General features: G+C 47.9%; 1 protein-coding gene across 1 annotated transcript in view; it reads right to left on the minus strand.

The window, feature by feature from the left end:
• GSPT1 (G1 to S phase transition 1) overlaps positions 1-18,642 on the minus strand; it is a 612,577-nt gene that overhangs the window by 487,088 nt on the left and 106,847 nt on the right. Inside the window, exon 5 of the mRNA XM_086941426.1 lies at positions 7,047-7,080. Within this exon, the coding sequence (XP_086797552.1) occupies positions 7,047-7,080 (34 nt within the window). The remainder of the gene's footprint in view (positions 1-7,046; positions 7,081-18,642) is intronic.

The raw sequence follows: 18,642 nt of genomic DNA on the forward strand, positions 1-18,642 counted from the left end.
GTCCAGGGAAGACCCGGCTTGGCAGTTGTTGCTGAACTGTCCCCATGAGGAGCAGCATAGGTTCTCCCTTGTAAGGCCGTCATCTGAGGTAAAGTCCAGATTAGGGGCATGGGCTGGTCCAGCATTTCTTACAATTGAATTGAATCAGCATTTCTTGAGTGTGTGGGTACCCGGAGGCATCCCAGTGCTTGACGCAGTCCAATCACGAACTCCATAACAGTGTTTAGGGGAACAGAAAGGTTTTCATGAGTTTTAGAAAGGGCAGATGGTTGGTCTCAAGACCAATATGGAGGGGGGGAAACTGTTCCACAACTTGACGACATTTTAAGAGGAGAGACTCCCTCCACTTAGTGATCTTTTTATTTTAGGGACTGCTGCCAGATTTTTACTATCCGAACGCAGAGCCCCATTAGGACGGTAGGGCGAGATGATCGAACGGATGATAGGCGGTCCATTAGCTGACATTGCCTTGTGTACTATGTGCAAAGCCTTAAACTGGACTCTCTCCTGAATGGGGAGCCAGTGAAGGGTGGCAATGGAGGACTTTGCTGTTTGACGACTGGGGATATTTAGGAGCAAGCGTGCTGAGCAGTTTTCGCACTGTCTGCAATGTTTAGGTGGGGAGATGAGGGGCTCCCAGGTAAAAGGCATTGGCATAATCAATCATCTGGCATGAAAAAGCAGCTGAGGGAGGATTTTCCAAATCATCCTGAGAATCCTTCAACAGCTACCCACCTTCCAAGCTTGCTCCCTAAAATCAAGATTGCGGTTAAGTCATACGCCCAGGTTCTTGATCGGTTATGAAGAGGGGCCCAAAACAGCTAGGCCAGGGTAGGCTTACATTCAGAAAGGGAGATTTACCCAAGAGCATCAGCTCAGTCTTGGCCCCATTGACAATCTGGATACAGAACGGCTTCACTTCCTCTGACACGGGGCTCATGTACACATTAAATAGAGTGAGGCTCAGGGACAATACCTGCGGGATCCCACATCTAAGTGGCATACATTCGGAGGCAATTTAATCTTCAAACACCTAGAATAATCTGTCCTCCAAAAAGGATTGCAGCCACTTAAGAGCTGTCCCCGCCACTCCTCCCTCCCTGAGTCTTTGAATGAGCAGCTGATGGTGAACTGTGTTGAAGGCTGCGCTGAGATCTAAGAGAATAGCAGCACAGCGACCATCATCTAAAATTTTACTGGCTTCTTCCACTACTGCCAGAAGGGCAGTCAGTCACTGTGCCTTGTTGAGGTCTAAATCCAGTTTGTGAGGGATGGAGACAGTCATTACTCTCCAGAAATGCAGAGAGAACAGAGTTAACATGTTTTTCAGCAATTTTGCCGATTCCTGACAGTAAAGAGATGGGACGGTAATTCACCAACACCTCTGGGTCCAGGTTTTTTTTTTTTTTTTTACAAGAGCTTTAACCATTGCTCGTTTCCACGAAGGGGGGAAAAGTCCCATAATCAAGCATTTGCAATGCAATAGGTCTCGCATTAGTAAATTTTGAGCTACTGGTATTGTAAATGACAAATCTTTTATTTATGTGTTGGTTTTGCAAACAGTGAAATTAATAGCTTTGTCATTTACAATGCCAATAGTTTTAACTTTCGCAAATGTGACGCCTATAGCATTTGTAATGCAATATGTGTTGTATTTAAGTGACTTAGATTTATTGATATTACAAATAATGGCTTTTATTTTTTTATATCTAATACTTAAATAAAAGGTATTGTAATTTATAACGGCAATAGCTTAAACTTTTGTAAATAACTTTTGTGAAGATTATGTTCATTATATTTTGTGACAAAATCCAAGAACAGAAGTGAAATATCAACATCTTTTTGTGACATTTGTAATAAAGCTTGAAATATTGAGAGAACATATTTGAATCAGTTGTTGAATGGTTGCACAGAGTGATGCTGTGGCGGCGCAGAGTGATGCAGTAGCGGTGCAGAGTGGCGGCGCAGAGTGGCGGCGCAGAGTGATGCTGTGGCGGCGCAGAGTGATGCTGTAGCGGCGCAGAGTGATGCTGTAGCGGCGCAGAGTGATGCTGTGGCGGCGATGCGATAGATAGTGAGGGGGGGCGCGGGACGGATAGAGTGTGGGGCGGGGGAGGGATGGAGTGTGGGGCGGGGGAGGGATGGAGTGTGGGGCGGGGGAGGGATGGAGTGTGGGGCGGGGGAGGGATGGAGTGTGGGGCGGGGGAGGGATGGAGTGTGGGGCGGGGGAGGGATGGAGTGTGGGGCGGGGGAGGGATGGAGTGTGGGGCGGGGGAGGGATGGAGTGTGGGCACCCAGATGGAGTTCCCGACCAGAACATTTTCAATTTTTGAAAAAAATAGTGGCCTTTAGAGGGAATGGGACCTCTCACTTTTTGATTGAGTTGAAAGGGTCCCAGGCCATCAATCAGCTCGCATGTGGCTGGCAGTGAGATGCCATCAAAATGGATATTAAAATCCAGATAGGGAAAAATTAGACAGGGGGGCTAGCTTGATTAGCTGTTGTTTCAGGTAGATCCTTACAGAATTGGCTAAGGGACCCTGGGGGACAATATATTAGAATCGAAGAAAAAGTACCAACCTGGGATAGACAGATTGCAAAAGAAATAAAGTCTTGCAGTCTGGTATAGGGCTTACTAAAATACGACAGTTCAATTCGGTTTTTATAAAAAATTGCTATATCGCCTCCTCTGCTTAGCTCTCGATCAGGTCTCTGAATAACATAAGAAGAGTGTCTATGAGACAAAGAACCAAAAGATGGAGCTCAATAACAACCATACTAGGATGTTTAGGAAAGCCCTCACTCACCACCTAGTGATGACATGCTTCATCATCGGGCCCCACCAAAGAGACCGAGTGTCTCTTTGGTGTGCTGCAACGCCAGGATTACTGCGGAGCTGGTTGGTGGGTATAGGGCGTGTTGAGTGAAAATGAAAAATTAGTGAGTGTTGAGGGTATTTTATTTATAAATTTGTCAGTAGTGTATCTGAAGCAATTTTTATTAAAGATCACTAAGGACAACAAGTTTAAAATATATGTGAGGATCCAGTCCACTTTTAATTGAATGGTGGGATCCTAGAGAGTAGTAGTCAACATGTTTCTTGCCATCGAAACGGTGTAAATTTACCGGGCAATTCTTCAGGACTGGGTGTGATAAACCTTGGCGGTATGGGCACTCTAAGGCCCACCCTTACCTAGGGACGTGACATGTGAAAATTAAGAAAAAGTGAAAAAAGTGCAAAAAAATTAGGAATATTGGATTGATTCCTAATTACTCCTGGTTTAGGAGGCTTCAACTTATCGGTTTCTGCACCTGAAAGGTAAGGGACAGAGACACATAGATAGAACAGAACAAACAATTAGAGTTGCTCCTGGTTGCCAGTAGTTTGTATGGTGAAATTGGTGCTCCAAACGTGATAGACTCTAGCTGTGGTAAAAATAGCGCTATGTTTAACACCGCCTACTAGCCAAGGGTTCGCAAGGGCTATGAGAGGTGGGGTGTACTATTTGTGGTACAGTCTAGTAGTGACTAAGGGATAAAAACACGAAGATCTTCATTTTTTGCGATCAAATTAAGATATGTACATATGATCATCAAGTTAAAATTGTCTCACTTTTGAGGTGTTAAGGATAAACACCATGGGTCTCAGGAGGGGGGTGGGAGCGTATTTGGCACACCCTATTTCGTGGCAAAACGAGAGAAAAACATTAACCCGGCATTAGAATCATGAATAGTGGGGCGCGATCAATACTTAGCTCGTTGCAGGTAAGTTGTTCCTACTTACGCCCTCGACGCTCGGCACCCGTGGTGTACCTACGTCGCCCTCGTACCGGACCCCGACGATAAATGAGGGGGTTTGTAAGTTGTTTTTAAAGCCGTGAGGCAAAGCGGCAAATGCTTCCGGGTGGGCGTGGCATGTTTTCGTTGTCAGCCGTCACGGAGGCGTTGCTGTGTCCGAGCGCCCTATTGGGCGTTGTCTCAGAGAGTCCGCCGAGTGAGAGTGGGTCTGCCATTCGGTTGTCCGGGTAACAGGGAAAGCTTGCGTGACCGCCCTGATGTTAACGCGGCCGCCGTAATGGTGACGTTGCCGAGTGGGCGTGGTTCCGTGACGCTGGTCATGGAGGCATCGCTATTCATTGGCTAAGGGAGACGTGGGAAAGCGTCTGGAGTTGCCATGGGTGACCATGTTCTTTACAATGTGCAATCTTTGCCGTGATGGTTATTAGGCTAAAACGCATTACGTGGAGGTAACATAAAGTGTTGTATAGCAGATAGCTAACAGCCTGCTCATGTGGGGTTTTTTTTGGGGGGGGGCTCAGAAGAATCATAGATTGAAAGCTGATATCGCAAGACTTCGATTCATTTGATCACTGTATATATATTGGAATGCAACTCCAGACGCTTTCCCACGTCTCCCTTAGCCAATGAATAGCGATGCCTCCATGACCAGCGTCACGGAACCACGCCCACTCGGCAACGTCACCATTACGGCGGCCGCGTTAACATCAGGGCGGTCACGCAAGCTTTCCCTGTTACCCGGACAACCGAATGGCAGGCCCACTCTCACTCGGCGGACTCTCTGAGACAACGCCCAATAGGGCGCTCGGACACAGCAACGCCTCCGTGACGGCTGACAACGAACACATGCCACGCCCACCCGGAAGCATTTGCCGCTTTGCCTCACGGCTTTAAAAACAACTTACGAACCCCCTCATTTATCGTCGGGGTCCGGTACGAGGGCGACGTAGGTACACCACGGGTGCCGAGCGTCGAGGGCGTAAGTAGGAACAACTTACCTGCAACGAGCTAAGTATTGATCGCGCCCCACTATTCATGATTCTAATGCCGGGTTAATGTTTTTCTCTCCTTTTGCCACGAAATAGTGTGTGCCAAATACGCTCCCACCCCCCTCCTGAGACCCATGGTGTTTATCCTTAACACCTCAAAAGTGAGACAATTTTAACTTGATGATCATATGTACATATCTTAATTTGATCGCAAAAAATGAAGATCTTCGTGTTTTTATCCCTTAGTCACTACTAGACTGTACCACAAATAGTACACCCCACCTCTCATAGCCCTTGCGAACCCTTGGCTAGTAGGCGGTGTTAAACATAGCGCTATTTTTACCACAGCTAGAGTGTCTATCACGTTTGGAGCACCAATTTCACCATACAAACTACTGGCAACCAGGAGCAACTCTAATTGTTTGTCCTGTTCTATCTATGTGTCTCTGTCCCTTACCTTTCAGGTGCAGAAACCGATAAGTTGAAGCCTCCTAAACCAGGAGTAATTAGGAATCAATCCAATATTCCTAATTTTTTTGCACTTTTTTCACTTTTTCTTAATTTTCACATGTCACGTCCCTAGGTAAGGGTGGGCCTTAGAGTGCCCATACCGCCAGGGTTTATCACACCCAGTCCTGAAGAATTGCCCGGTAAATTTACACCGTTTCGATGGCAAGAAACATGTTGACTACTACTCTCTAGGATCCCACCATTCAATTAAAAGTGGACTGGATCCTCACATATATTTTAAACTTGTTGTCCTTAGTGATCTTTAATAAAAATTGCTTCAGATACACTACTGACAAATTTTTAAATAAAATACCCTCAACACTCACTAATTTTTCATTTTCACTCAACACGCCCTATACCACCAACCAGCTCCGCAGTAATCCTGGCGTTGCAGCACACCAAAGAGACACTCGGTCTCTTTGGTGGGGCCCGATGATGAAGCATGTCATCACTAGGTGGTGAGTGAGGGCTTTCCTAAACATCCTAGTATGGTTGTTATTGAGCTCCATCTTTTGGTTCTTTGTCTCATAGACACTCTTCTTTTGTTTATTGACTATTGACCGGGGAACAAGAGTGTCTTATACTCTCCCTACCTCTCTCCTTGATATCTCATTCTCTCTCTGAATAACATACCCAGAGGGGAGAGCTTGAACAAGAGCACGGTCGGCTTTGCTAGTCAGCCATGTTTCTGTTAAGAACAGAACATCTGAACCCTCTTCCAGCAATAACCGAATTTCCGTAAAATGCTTAGGAATCGATCGACAGTTAAGTAGAAACATTTAAAAAACAGTCCGCGGGGATAGGACCGTGGGAGCTTTTATAATGGGACATAGTTTAAAAGAACAATGAGGGCATGGATTTACATTGCTGTCAGGCAAAATTAAATGAACACACTTACTCCTCATAGCCTCTCTAAGGTGGTGAAGCTGGTCAGAGGTGTAAGAGAACATTTCCCTTGTGAAACCGACAGGGGTTCTAGCCCCTGGAACCGGTAGGATACAGACTGGCTTGCCTTCGGCACGCCATTGGCGCACCCGCTGCGCGGCCGTGTCATCCCCCACTTTTCTAATTAGGTGTGCACGTCGGCGTCAGTGTCTAGAATGCAGACCTGAATATTAAAATGTCCTGTTGTCTAATGTTGCAGCCCCCCCCGGAGCTTTAACAACTGAAACACTTAATTGAATAGAAAACAGTATAATTTGTCCAAGCCATCAACAGGGCAATGACACGAAAGCCCACATACAGGTGTATGACAGGGAGCACATGGACCCAGTTCAGGGTTCCACATGTACATTCTATGCATTGGTGTTTAGAAGCTGTACACTCTTTTCTTGGAATTTGTGGAGAAATACAATTCAAAATGAACAGAAAGGCTCCTTTAACAGTGGGCACTCTTCTTTTGAGCTGAACTATACATATTGTCAATGTTCTTGAACCACACCCAATAAAAGACTAATATTGGCAAGCTTCTGGGTTGAATTTAGCCTCCTCAAGCCTAAACACCACGCTCAGCAAGGGTTGGGGACCTGCCCTGTATAACACTTTCCAAGATACCAGATTTCATTGCAACATCATCACATGCAGTATCACTGTCCGAAATGTTCTTTATTCCTTGTCAGCATTTCATCTGACAGACAAAAACACTGGATATTATTAAATAGATCAAAAAGAACACTTTTAATGCAGCTTGCTTTGGAATTAGGACTAGCAGTAGTAAAAAACGAACGAATCAAGTAAATATTTACTTACATTATCTGCCCTCCAATCGTTGATTTACCAGCATCTGATGGACAAAGAACACCCATTATTTAAGTAACAGAACAGCATTTCTTCGAAGCCAACAGATTTTTCAAGAAGGGTGCAGACGAGTTAAGCTTGGGAAGAAATGCAAGCACCAATGGTGATCACTAATTCATAACCAAAAAAGCAAATACCTAGCAAAAGCAACAGCAGATATCATCCACTCTAGTTTGACAAAATTGTTAGAGGATGACAGAATATTTAGTTGCGCTATTTTTACCAATAGGATGAATTTTTCACGAGTAAATATATATATATATATTTTTAAACTACACAGTTTCATAAACATGTATTCGGTTACCACTCTTTATTGCAACCATAAAAAGTACAAAAGAGATAAAAAATATAACTTTTTAAACACAAATCAATCATAAAAGTAAAAACATTTAAAAAGAAAAACAGCAACTTCTAAAATAATGAGTAATTATAATTACTCAAAATTACGGCGGTATTTGATGCAAGATTTTAAAAAGTTAGCTACGCACTTCGCTATGTGACTGGTCTCAAGGGATTGCAGAGCCATGAATGCCGGGCGACAAGATCTTATACCCATTGCTCGCAATAGTGGCAAAATCCAATTTTTTCGTGGAAAAGTATAGTATTTGCAGAAGAAGATAATATGTAATGCTGACTGAGGGGAAAGACCATTAGAGGGACACGGCATGATAGTGATGGACCAATTCTGGGGATTAGGAAAAGTCACAAGGCGGAAAAAAGAATTAAACCGGAACCTTGTCAAAAGGTATTTTTCATAGTTACTCAGGTGGAATGTCAAGTAAGGTTGAATACCCAGATAATTCTGGACAGCAATGATTTGGGTATTTGTAGGTTTGACCAACTCCATCAAACATCGGAGGTCTCTTAGGTGGCACAAGCACAACTTTTTTAGATCTTTCCTTGAGATATCGCCCATGCTGGGCGGATCCTGAAAGAAACTACAGCGGCCCAAATCACGGCAGAAGTTCCTTACATATACAACCCAAGGTATTTTTTCCCAGTTAGCTAGGTCCATGCAATCCAAAATTAATAGACGCGTCAGGTGACACTCCTCATTAGTCCAAATGCGGTGCCACAGAAGTATAGGTTGGCAACGAATGGTGTCCGTGATATAGTCCATACCCAGTTCGGCAAGTGAGGCATAGTTTGGCGCACTTTGTGGTACCGCCAGCAGGTAATTAGCAAACCCATTATCGATGGTTTGGAGTGGTTTTATTGGGCCTTAACCCCAGACTCCAGCGCCGTAGGTAGCAACACTGATATTTTGCGTAATAGATTGCAAGTAATTCAGGAGGAGCCGGTTTCCCCAGTTTCCTAGAAAAAGAGACCAGGGCTGCCGTTGCTCTCTGAAAAAGTAGTTTTTTGCTGGCCACAGCCTGCCGCCAGGTCAATGTGTTGTCCACCAGGATTCCCAAATAGGGGTAGACCGCTGTTCTTTCAAGCCTGGTTTTATCTACATAGATTGTTTTAGGATTCTTGATTTTGGGGCCGAGGTGCATAACAAAAGTCTTTTTTATGTTAACCTTGAGGCCTAGGGATCCCATGTAGGAACAATATTTGAGTTGTACTTGTAGTTGCCTCAGCGTTCTAGCAAAGATTACAGAGTCGTCCGCATAAAGCAGCGTTGGGATTGGACGATGTTTAATTTGAGGAAGGTCCTAGCTCCCATCTAGCATAGCCGCCTCAAGTCCGTTGGTGTATAAATTGAACAAGAAGCGAGCCAGTACACAACCCTGCCTAACCCCTTTTGTGATTGAAAAAGAGGGGGAAATTTCTCCATTTATCCCGAACCAGACTCGCGCCGTTGCATCAGAGTAGAGTTCACGCAAAAATACAATGAGAGCAGGATCAACCCCTATTTCCCCAAGCATGGCCCATAGTGTGGAGTGCAGGACACAGTCAAAAGCTGCGCTAAGGTCGACATACACAAGGAACAGATGACCCTTTTTGGCTCCGACAGTACTTCCCGATCAGGAGGGCAAGGTTCAAGGCCTGCTCCACGGTCCCAACCGGCCTGGAAACCATACTGAAGGTCGGTCATAATGTTACTTGATGCCCACTCCTGAAGCCGTTCCAGTAGCAGCCGACCCGCAACCTTCCCCAGGGAGTCCAGGAGCGAGATGGGCCTATAGCAGGCCGGATAGTTTCGGTCGCCCTTCTTGAAAATAGGGAGGAGTATAGAAGTGGACCATGAGTCAATCAGGCCTGTAGTTGTTGCTGCAGCCAGGACCTGAGTGAGAAGTGGGGACCAAAGGTCGATGTTGTGAGTATAAATGTCCACCGGGACCCCATCTGGACCAGGCGCCTTGCCGGTTTTAGATGCTTGCAGGGCTTTGACTACCTCTCCGTGCTCAAATCAGATGTTAATTGGGATGCTCTTTGTATCAGACGCACTACCTAGGGTAAGTCCCTCCTCTGCAGGCTCTATATGACATCCGCCAAAGATTTTCGAATAGTGGGCAACCCACTCTTCAGCAGACACTGCGACATCAAGATGTTGAACAGTCTATGTATATGTCAAGAAGGGGGATTTAACAACTCGCCAGAAGAGGCCGCTATCTTTGCTTCGGCAGCTGTCGTGTAGTTGTAACCACAGGTTAGTCTTTATTTCTTTCCTGCGTTCTGCCCTTGCAGCGTTATAGAGCTTCCTAAGTTTAATAATCTCAGGGATGTTCCTCACTGTGTTCCGGAGGACCGCCTGGAGGTTGGAGAGGGCCTTACGACACCGGGAATTGAACCAACACTCAGCTGGTATTTTTCTGCGTGTATGGCTGCAAGATAATTCCTCCTATTATACCCAGGATCTTACCAAAGCTGTCCAAGACTGTTTGAGGTGAGGAATCAGGGCTTAAGCAGTCATATACCCATGGACGGGGTTTTTTTTGTTTTTTTAAGAACTATCCCCGTAACTACTTCTGGATTTATTTTTGCCCACTTTACAGAGAAGCCGTTCACTTTATTCATGGATAACGTTTTTTGTGATAGCAGGATTGTAGCGTTGGTATGTAGGGAGACAGTTTTTGGTCGGACTAAAACACTATTGGTAAAGTGGTCGCTACTAATTTCAGATCCTGTGTGGAATTTTGCCAGTTGTCCCTCCATACTCTGAGAACACAGAATAAAGTCAATGGTGCTTGACAACCCCCTACCATGGAATGTCGGAGAAAAATCAACTTGCGGGTTTACCAATTCATTGGCAAAATCCATCTCCAGTGAGAAGAAACTCTCATTCAGGCAATTCCCATTTGTGGTGTGTGCGAAATGGGCCAGAGGGCTACCATTCTCATCCGACAGTCCACAGTTACCATTTCTATAGTTGGTGCATAGTGGGATATTAAAATCGCCACCCCAAACACACAGTGAGACACGATGGCTTATTCTGTTGCAGTACTAAAAAAGTGGTAATTTCATTTAACATCTTCACACACTCAGGTGGTTGGAGATTGTTATATAGATTTATCAAAAGGTAAGTAAAACTCTTGTTCAGGCGTATTTGCAAAATTTGGTAGCACTCTTTTAATCTAGTTGTTGTTATAGAGGAGTGGTTGTTTACTACGTATACTGCTAAACCACCCTTCGGTCTACCAAACAAACCCTGACTTGCTGGGGTGTGAAAAGTTTTGAAACCCAGTAGGTGGACGGGGACAGTTGACCATGTCTCCTGGAGACATACTATGTGATGCTCGTTTACCGTGTCTACCCATGGTTGTAGATTGATCTTAGAGCGTAGGCCAGCAACGCTCCAAAATAGAACGGATAAGGTCGTTTGTTTATTTAAAGATGAATTACGTTTATGGCCATAGAGGTTATCTGTGCAGGCACTGTCGGTTGGGTACAACGAGGTACAGCTCATCGAAACCGCAGTTGGAGAGGGGACTTAGGGCCCTCGATCTGAGGAGACAACGGGGCAGCTAAACTTACAAGTTCCCCCGGGGTGCAAGTCATGGGAAAGAGAGAGATCTAGAAAAGTTTGGGTGCGGATAATAGTTGGCGCAGACAATACTTCGCAAAGTTCAGAGTGAGTGTTATGCAACTCTACAGCTCCCTCTACCATCTGAGCAGACCCTGGGACCCCCTGGATCAGGTTACTGCTATTTGAGGTGGCTAACGGTCAATCAACCAATTCCAAGCAGTCATATCCGTTTCTGATTGGTATACCTCGCCATCCCACCAGTGAAGGCTGTTCCCTGTTAGGGTACCAAGGCCGAGATTCCCACTCCCTACTCCTGCTCCTCCGAGTGTGCCAGAGACCCACATGGTTCCATGTACACTCCGGGGGCTGATCCAAAATTTAGAGCTGGGGGGTACTGATAGCTGTGCACTGGTGGATAAAAGAAAGAGGCGATGTGCGTCAATACCCCCTTTTGGCAAAGGCTGGCCATGAACAAATATAGTCAACAGTGGCTGGATCGTCACAGTTGACTATAATGCAGTCTCCTTGTGTGCTTTTTGGTTCAACCCCAATCCACGGCACCCTACGCACGGTAGAAATTCTGTAGTGTGTGGGGGTTGTAGGGGCCTATTTAAGCTGAGCCACTGTAAGACATTATTTCGAAGGGACCAGGACGGTTCCTCTGTAGTTACTGGTAGCTCCGGGACCCCAGTGAGGATGACAGTAAGAGACGCTTCTGGAGGTAGATGAATGGGGCGCTTGGGCCTAATCCCCTTTTTACCCTCACCCAGCAAATTAGATGGTGGTTGCTGAGGCACCAAAGATGGTATGGGTCTCTGGTTTGATAGCTGGGCGGGACCCTTGTCAAGAGTAGACTGAGAAGGAATAGTGACCGGGGTCTTAGTCATAGGCCCGCCTTCAAGAGTGGAGTGAGTGGAGGGTTGTAGCATATTGGGCTTTGCTTGGATATTTTGGGTTTTTGCAGCTTGGGACGGCTTAGCTCAGCAGTCCGGCTGAGCCCCTTGGACTCCTGAACTAGGAGGATTTGTTTTGCCCCAAGAGATGGTTTGGACCATGCTTTGCTGATTAGATGGCTTTAGGGAAAGTTTCGCTAGTTGTTTTTCTATGGTCATTATGCTCCGTTCTAGGGGTTGTAGATGATGTTTTAGGAGCTCCCTGATACTAAGTAGAAGCTGGGTGTTTACAGTACATGATCTACAGGCCCCCCCCCTCTGTGCCCTTAATAGTTGGATTAACAGTAGGTTCTATTAGATTGATAGATGAAGTATTAGGATCATTTAGGTCGCCCTGCGACAGATGAACAGTAGTCCCCCTTCTGGATAGCTGAAGAAACAGGAGGAACATGGGGCTTTTTTGAGTTACCCTTTTTCGTATCTTTGCCCCGCTTGGGAACAGCGCCCTCCTTCGCCCCCATAAGCTGCTTATCAGGGCCTGGGTCGTGGGTTTGAAGTAACTGTAGATCTGGGGTATTTTCAAGATTGCCTGTAGAATCAGGGTCAGAAGAAAGATGGGTGGCAGACAGATCAACAGTATTCGGGATGGAGTGGATCTCCACTAGAACATTTTGGTTGCAATAGCTCAGGAATAGTTGTAACTGATTGTAGCGGGGATAGTGCAGAGGCTAGGGGGACCAATGATTATCTTCTGGCGTTGGCAAGATCTTGCGAGACCCTACGAAATGCTCTGGTCGATAGCCTCATTTGCTCTTGAAATAAATTGGTCTATAGGACCGGTAATCAGGGCCGCACTCATGGCAGTCTTGCTTCTACTCCCCCCCTTGTCATGATGGAAAAACCTAGAACTTTGCACAGATGGTAATGATGGAGAAACTGGCTGGAAAAAGTGGGAGTGTGCAGTTATACCAAAGAATAAGGGGCATACAGACCAGTTGATAAAGCCAAGGGGGGTGGCCCAGCCCAGTCTAGCTCGGACTAGAACGGGCTAAAACGGGCCCCCCCTTGGCCCGGCGTCTCCCACTCGCGTCCCGCGAGACGGAGCTAGTGACGCTTTTATGCGCCTCCTGGCGCTGGGTAGTGACGCTGGGGACCTCAAGGGCTGCCGGGAGTTGTAGGCAGCCCCTCGCCACACTCCACACGGCGGCCCCGCTCAAGATCTTGATAGAGCGGCTGGGCAGCGGGAGGACCGGAGGGTCTCTGGAGCAAGGTAAGCATTCAGCAGGGTTTACACACGGTCAGCAGGTAGAGTTCCAGAATGAAAGCAAATGAGAGCAAAATTTTCAATATGAAAGTTTAACCTAGGAGCTCACTCTAGGCATGCTCAAATAAGTATTTAAATACTTTGAACTTGTTTGCAAACATTTATATAACCTTATAAACTGACTTCCATTATTATAGGCACACCTCTAGGCATGGTTACAATGCACTGGCCTGGTTTACCAGGTAACTGAGGTGTGCTTCGTGAGTAGGAGTCACATGCCAGTGCCTAAGTCACATAAGGTAATTACAGTGAAATCCACAAAAAAATACAGGTGAAGCCTTAGCATGGGCAGTTGTCACAGGATCTATGAATAGTAGAACATTAATTTATTTAAAAGCACAACAACCTTTTAGAGATTCCCAAGTAGGTCCATATAAGGCGGAGGGGGAGCTAGGTAATTGTAAATGTCCATTTAGCTTCTTTGAAATTATGTAATGCAAACTGCAGAATATAAAACAGTTGTTGTGCAGTAATTTAGAAAACCAAGCAATCTCAAAAGGGCAACCTTGAATTAGAATATTTAGCGAATTTACATGCTAATTAAGACTTTATGTATGCTCATCACACAACACCATTAATTGAAAAAGGACAGATTTACAAAGGGAATTTTTTTTAAAAAGTTTGGTAAAATGGTTAAAAACAAACTTCAGTTGTACTTCCTAAAAATATACTGTCATGTGACATCTGGTAAAGGAGGGAGCGGTAGCAAATTAACATTTGGCCAGTAAAAGTAATGTAATCTATATTTTTAAAAAACAAATCTTCGTTAGCTATTTCCAACCACACAAATTCATTTCTAATATAATTAGGAGTACATACCAAAAAAGGGAAAGCCTGCAAAATGTTAATAGTAAGAGAAACCAACCTAACCTCCAATTAAACACATTTACGCAACAGCAGTCACTATGATGATCAGTACAAGAGAATAAATGAATGTAACAAGTCGTATACAATGAACACAAAGCAGACAGTCAAATATTTGCAAGATGCATAAGTATACAAGCACATAGTATATATGAAAAGTGAATTGATATTCACATGCCAGGGACATCAAAGCCCCAAACCAGACTAGATCTATAGTGCTGTAGCCATAAGCATGGAAAGAAGGGCGACCAACAGAAGTCATAGTGGAAGACAGTTGCGCTCCTCCAATAAAAAGTAGTAAAAAGTAGTACTCCGAAACAACTGAACTGGCTCACTTTCTTCAACCTTAAAGAACAAGTTACTTACCTTCGGTAACGATATATCTGTAAGAAACAGTATTGGATTCCTTACCTTAGAATATCCCCAGGCGTCAGTCTGGATCCGGAAACTTTTACGTAGCAGTACCCCTGCGCGTCGGTAGGAGTCGTCTGCAGGCGTCCGCTGCAGCTCCGCGTCAGTCGTTGGCGTCGTGCACCAAGATGACGTCGCTGGAGTATATAGACGCCGCCTCCGCGCGCGGACGTCAGTTCTTTGTACACCGCTTTTCCGCGCCAGAACACGCAGAGCCATGTGAGAACCATCACTGGTGCCATTTGAAACTAGGGCCCTGAAAGGGATGTCCTTAACCCTAGGTATCAGTTCGCAGAACGGGGAGGATGGGTGGGGCGGTAAGGAATCTAATACTAACAACTGTTTCTTACAGATATATCGTTACCGAAGGTAAGTAACTTGTTCATCTGAAAGAAACAGGTTAGTATTAGATTCCTTACCTTAAAATAGATACCCCAGCAATACCAACCCCGGTGGTGGGTCTGCGAACCAATACAATCCTACACCAGAAAGTCCTGGAGGACAGAACGGCCAAAGAAGCCATCCCTCCGGACTGGACTGTCCAGGCAGTAGTGCCTCGCAAAGGTGTGCAGCGAGGCCCACGTAGCCACCTGGCAAATGTCCTTCAAGGGGACTCCCCGACCCAGGGCAGTAGTAGCCGCCGTGGCCCGAGTGGAATGGGCCCTCAGCCCGACAGGAGGCTCCTTCCGAGCCAAAGAGTAGCACGCTTTGTTGCACAGAACGACCCACCAAGAGATGGTCCGTTTATGTACCGCCCGTCCCTTCTTCGCACCCACGTAGCCAACAAACAGTTGGTCATCCACCCGGCACTGGCGTGTGCGATCCATATAAAATGAAAGCGCACGTTTTGGGTCCAGACGATGGAGCCGCTCTTCATCCTTTGAAGGATGCGGAGGCGGGAAGAAGGAAGGGAGGGTGATGGACTGCCCGATGTGAAAAGCAGAGACGACTTTGGGCAGGAAAGAAGGTCTAATTCTCAGAACCACCTTGTCTGGATGCAGGGACATGAAAGGAGGTTTGACAGAGAGCCTGGAGCTCACTCACTCTCCTGGCAGAGGTGATGGCAACCAGGAAAGCAGTCTTTAAAGTCAGGAGACGGAGAGGACAGGAATGAAGTGGCTCAAAGGGAGCACATATCAAGAAGGTCAGAACCAGGTTCAAGTCCCACTGAGGCATCACAAACGGAACAGGTGGATACATGTGTGTGATGCCCTTCAAGAATCTTGTTACAATGGGGGGCTTGAACAAAGAAGGTTGATCAGGCAGACTCAAAGGCCGAAAGGGCAGAAAGGTAGCCCTTGATAGTGCCCAGAGCAGAGCCCTGCTGGGCAAGAGAAAGAAGGAAGAGAAGAATCTCAGAAAGAGGGGCAGAAAGGAGGATCCACAGCCTTTGCTGTGCACCATGCCACAAACTTGTTCCACCAACAGGCGTATACCGATTTCGTGGAGGAACGCCTGGCTGCCAGAATCACATCACAGACTTCAGGAGGCAAGTCAAATGGCCTCAACTACCGCCGCTCAATCTCCACTCATGAAGGTGGAGGCTGGACAGGTTCGGGTGGAGGACCGTCCCCTGCTGCTGCGACAGATGTTCCTCCTGAAGGGGCAGGCGGATCAGGGGACCGACTGACATGCTGAGTAGCTCGGGATACCAGTACCTTCGAGCCCAGTCCGGAGCCACAAGGATGACTTGGGCCCGGTCGCGCCTGATCTTCAGCACTCTGGGCAGAAGTGGTATAGGCGGAAAGGCGTATAACAGACCGCAACTCCACTCGCGCCGAAAGGCGTCGCCGTGCGAGTGCCGTCTAGGAAACTCCAACGCGCAGAACTGATGACATTGCGCGTTCTCTTCTGTGGCGAATAGATCTAACCAAGGCTCTCCCCATTGCCGAAAGAGGCCTTGCGCCACGTCCGAGTTCAGACGCCATTCGTGATCCATCGAGCACCGACGGCTGAGTTTGTCCGCCCTGGCGTTCCGAGAACCTGCCAGGTGTTGAACAGTCAGAGTCATGCCCTAACGTTCCAGCCATAGCCAGAGGCGCAGAGCCTCCTGGCAGAGGGTCCACGACCCCACCCCGCCCTGGTTGTTGCAGTACATGGCGGTGGTGTTGTCCGTGAACACCTGCACTACACTCCTGTAGACAAAGGGGAGGAATGCTTTCATTGCCAAACGAATCGCCCTGAGCTCCAACAAGTTTATATGGAGCCGGGACTCCGCCGGAGACCAGATGCCTCTGATCTCTGCCTCTCCCAGGTGGCCTCCCCAGCCCTGGAGGGACTCGTCCGTCACAACAACGTGCTCCGGTTGGGGAAGGGAGAGGGATCTGCCTCTGACCCAATCGCGGTCCGTAAGCCACCACTGCAGTTGTCTTGCAGTGCCCTCCGAGATCAAGACATGGTCGGACAGATTGCCCTGATGCTGGGGCCACTGAAACTTCAGGTCCCACTGCAGAGCCCGCATCCGCCACCGGGCGTGATGCACCAGAAGGATGCAGGAAGCCATCAGCCCCAGCAGCCGCAGCGTCAACCTGACCGAAACCCGGGATAACGGCTGAAAGATGGGAATCAAAGCCTGTATATCCTGGACTCACCGTTCCGGAGGATAGACCCGAAACTGCGCTGAGTCAAGAACCGCTCCAATGAAAAGGAGCTTCTGAGAGGGACACAGGCGTGATTTCGGCACATTGATGGTGAATCCCAGCTCGTGCAGGAGGTCTGCCGTCATCTGAAGGCGGTGGACGACTGTCTGGGGCGAGCCCGCCTTCAACAACCAGTCGTCTAGATAGGGGAAGACTGAGACCCCCAATCTGTGCAGATGAGCTGAGACCACCGCCATCACCTTGGTGAACACCCGTGGGGCGCTGGTAAGGCCGAAGGGGAGCACGATAAACTGAAAATGCTCTAAGCCTACCGTGAACCGCAGGTAACGCCGGTGGGCCGGCAGGACGGGGATGTGAAAATACGCATCCTGCAAGTCCAACACTACCATCCAGTCTCGCGGGTCGAGAGCAGCCAAGACCTGAGCTAAAGTCAACATCTTGAACTTCTCCTTCCGGAGGAAGCCGTTGACGTTCCTTAGGTCCAAGATAGGACGTTGGCCCCTTTGTCCTTCTTGGGTACCAGAAAGTAGTGGGAATAGCAACCACGTCCTACTTCTGGCCCAGGAACGCGCTCGATGGCCCCCTGGGCCAAGAGGGCCGTAGCTTCCTCCCTCAGAAGTGCAAAGTGGTCCCCCGACACACGGTGGTTCTGCGGTGGCATGGCTGGAGGAGTGGTCTCGAAGGGGAGGGAGTAGCCCCTTCAGACGAGCTGCAGCACCCACCTGTCCGATGTTATTGTGCGCCAGTGGGAGAGGTGATGGCGAACCCTGCCTCCCACTGGTGTCACATGGGCCTGAAAGCACAGACTAGGAGGATTTAGTGGCAGATGCTGCGGGGGGGAGGTGGGGCCTGACCTCGCCGCTGTCCCCGACCGCCACCACGGCGGTTTCCACGGCCGCCACCGCGTTGATAAGTCTGTTGCGGCCGAGAAGTGTGCGGATCTCAGCCAGGCGTGGCGACGAATCGCCACAGTCGTGGACATCGCTCTGCCCAGCGAGTCGGTCGTATCAAGACCACACCTGATGGAATATCTTGCTGCGTCTCGGCCTTCAATCATAGCCTTGCCGAGCTTAGCCCGTACCTCTGGGGGGCATTCAGGCAGCATGTCCACGGCCCAAGAGGCACGCGGTGTTGCAAGACCGCAGTCCCAGACTCAGGGACGAGAAGACCTTCTAGCCATACTGGTCGTACCTCTTCGATTCCCTGTCGGGCGGGGCCGACGGGAATGCGGTCTGGGAGGTGGAGGCCTGGATCACCAGACTCTCAGGGGTGGGGTGGGAGGACAGAAACTTGGGGTCGTCCGCACACGGACGGTGGCGTCTGGCCACGTTCCTATCAACAGGCGAACCTGAAGCGGGCCTGGACCACGTGCCCAAAAGAACGTCCGTTAAGGCCTCGTTAAACGGCAGCAGTGGCTCCTGTGGGCATGACTGCGGTTTGAGGACCTCAGTGAGGATGTTAGTCCTCACGGCCGCGACTGGGAGCTCAAGGTGTAATGCCTTGGCAGCCCTCATCAACACCACTGAATAGGCAGCCCCCTCCT

Source organism: Lissotriton vulgaris, chromosome 10 (genome assembly GCF_964263255.1).
Source record: "Lissotriton vulgaris chromosome 10, aLisVul1.2, whole genome shotgun sequence".
In the NCBI taxonomy this organism is placed as follows: Eukaryota; Metazoa; Chordata; class Amphibia; order Caudata; family Salamandridae; genus Lissotriton; species Lissotriton vulgaris.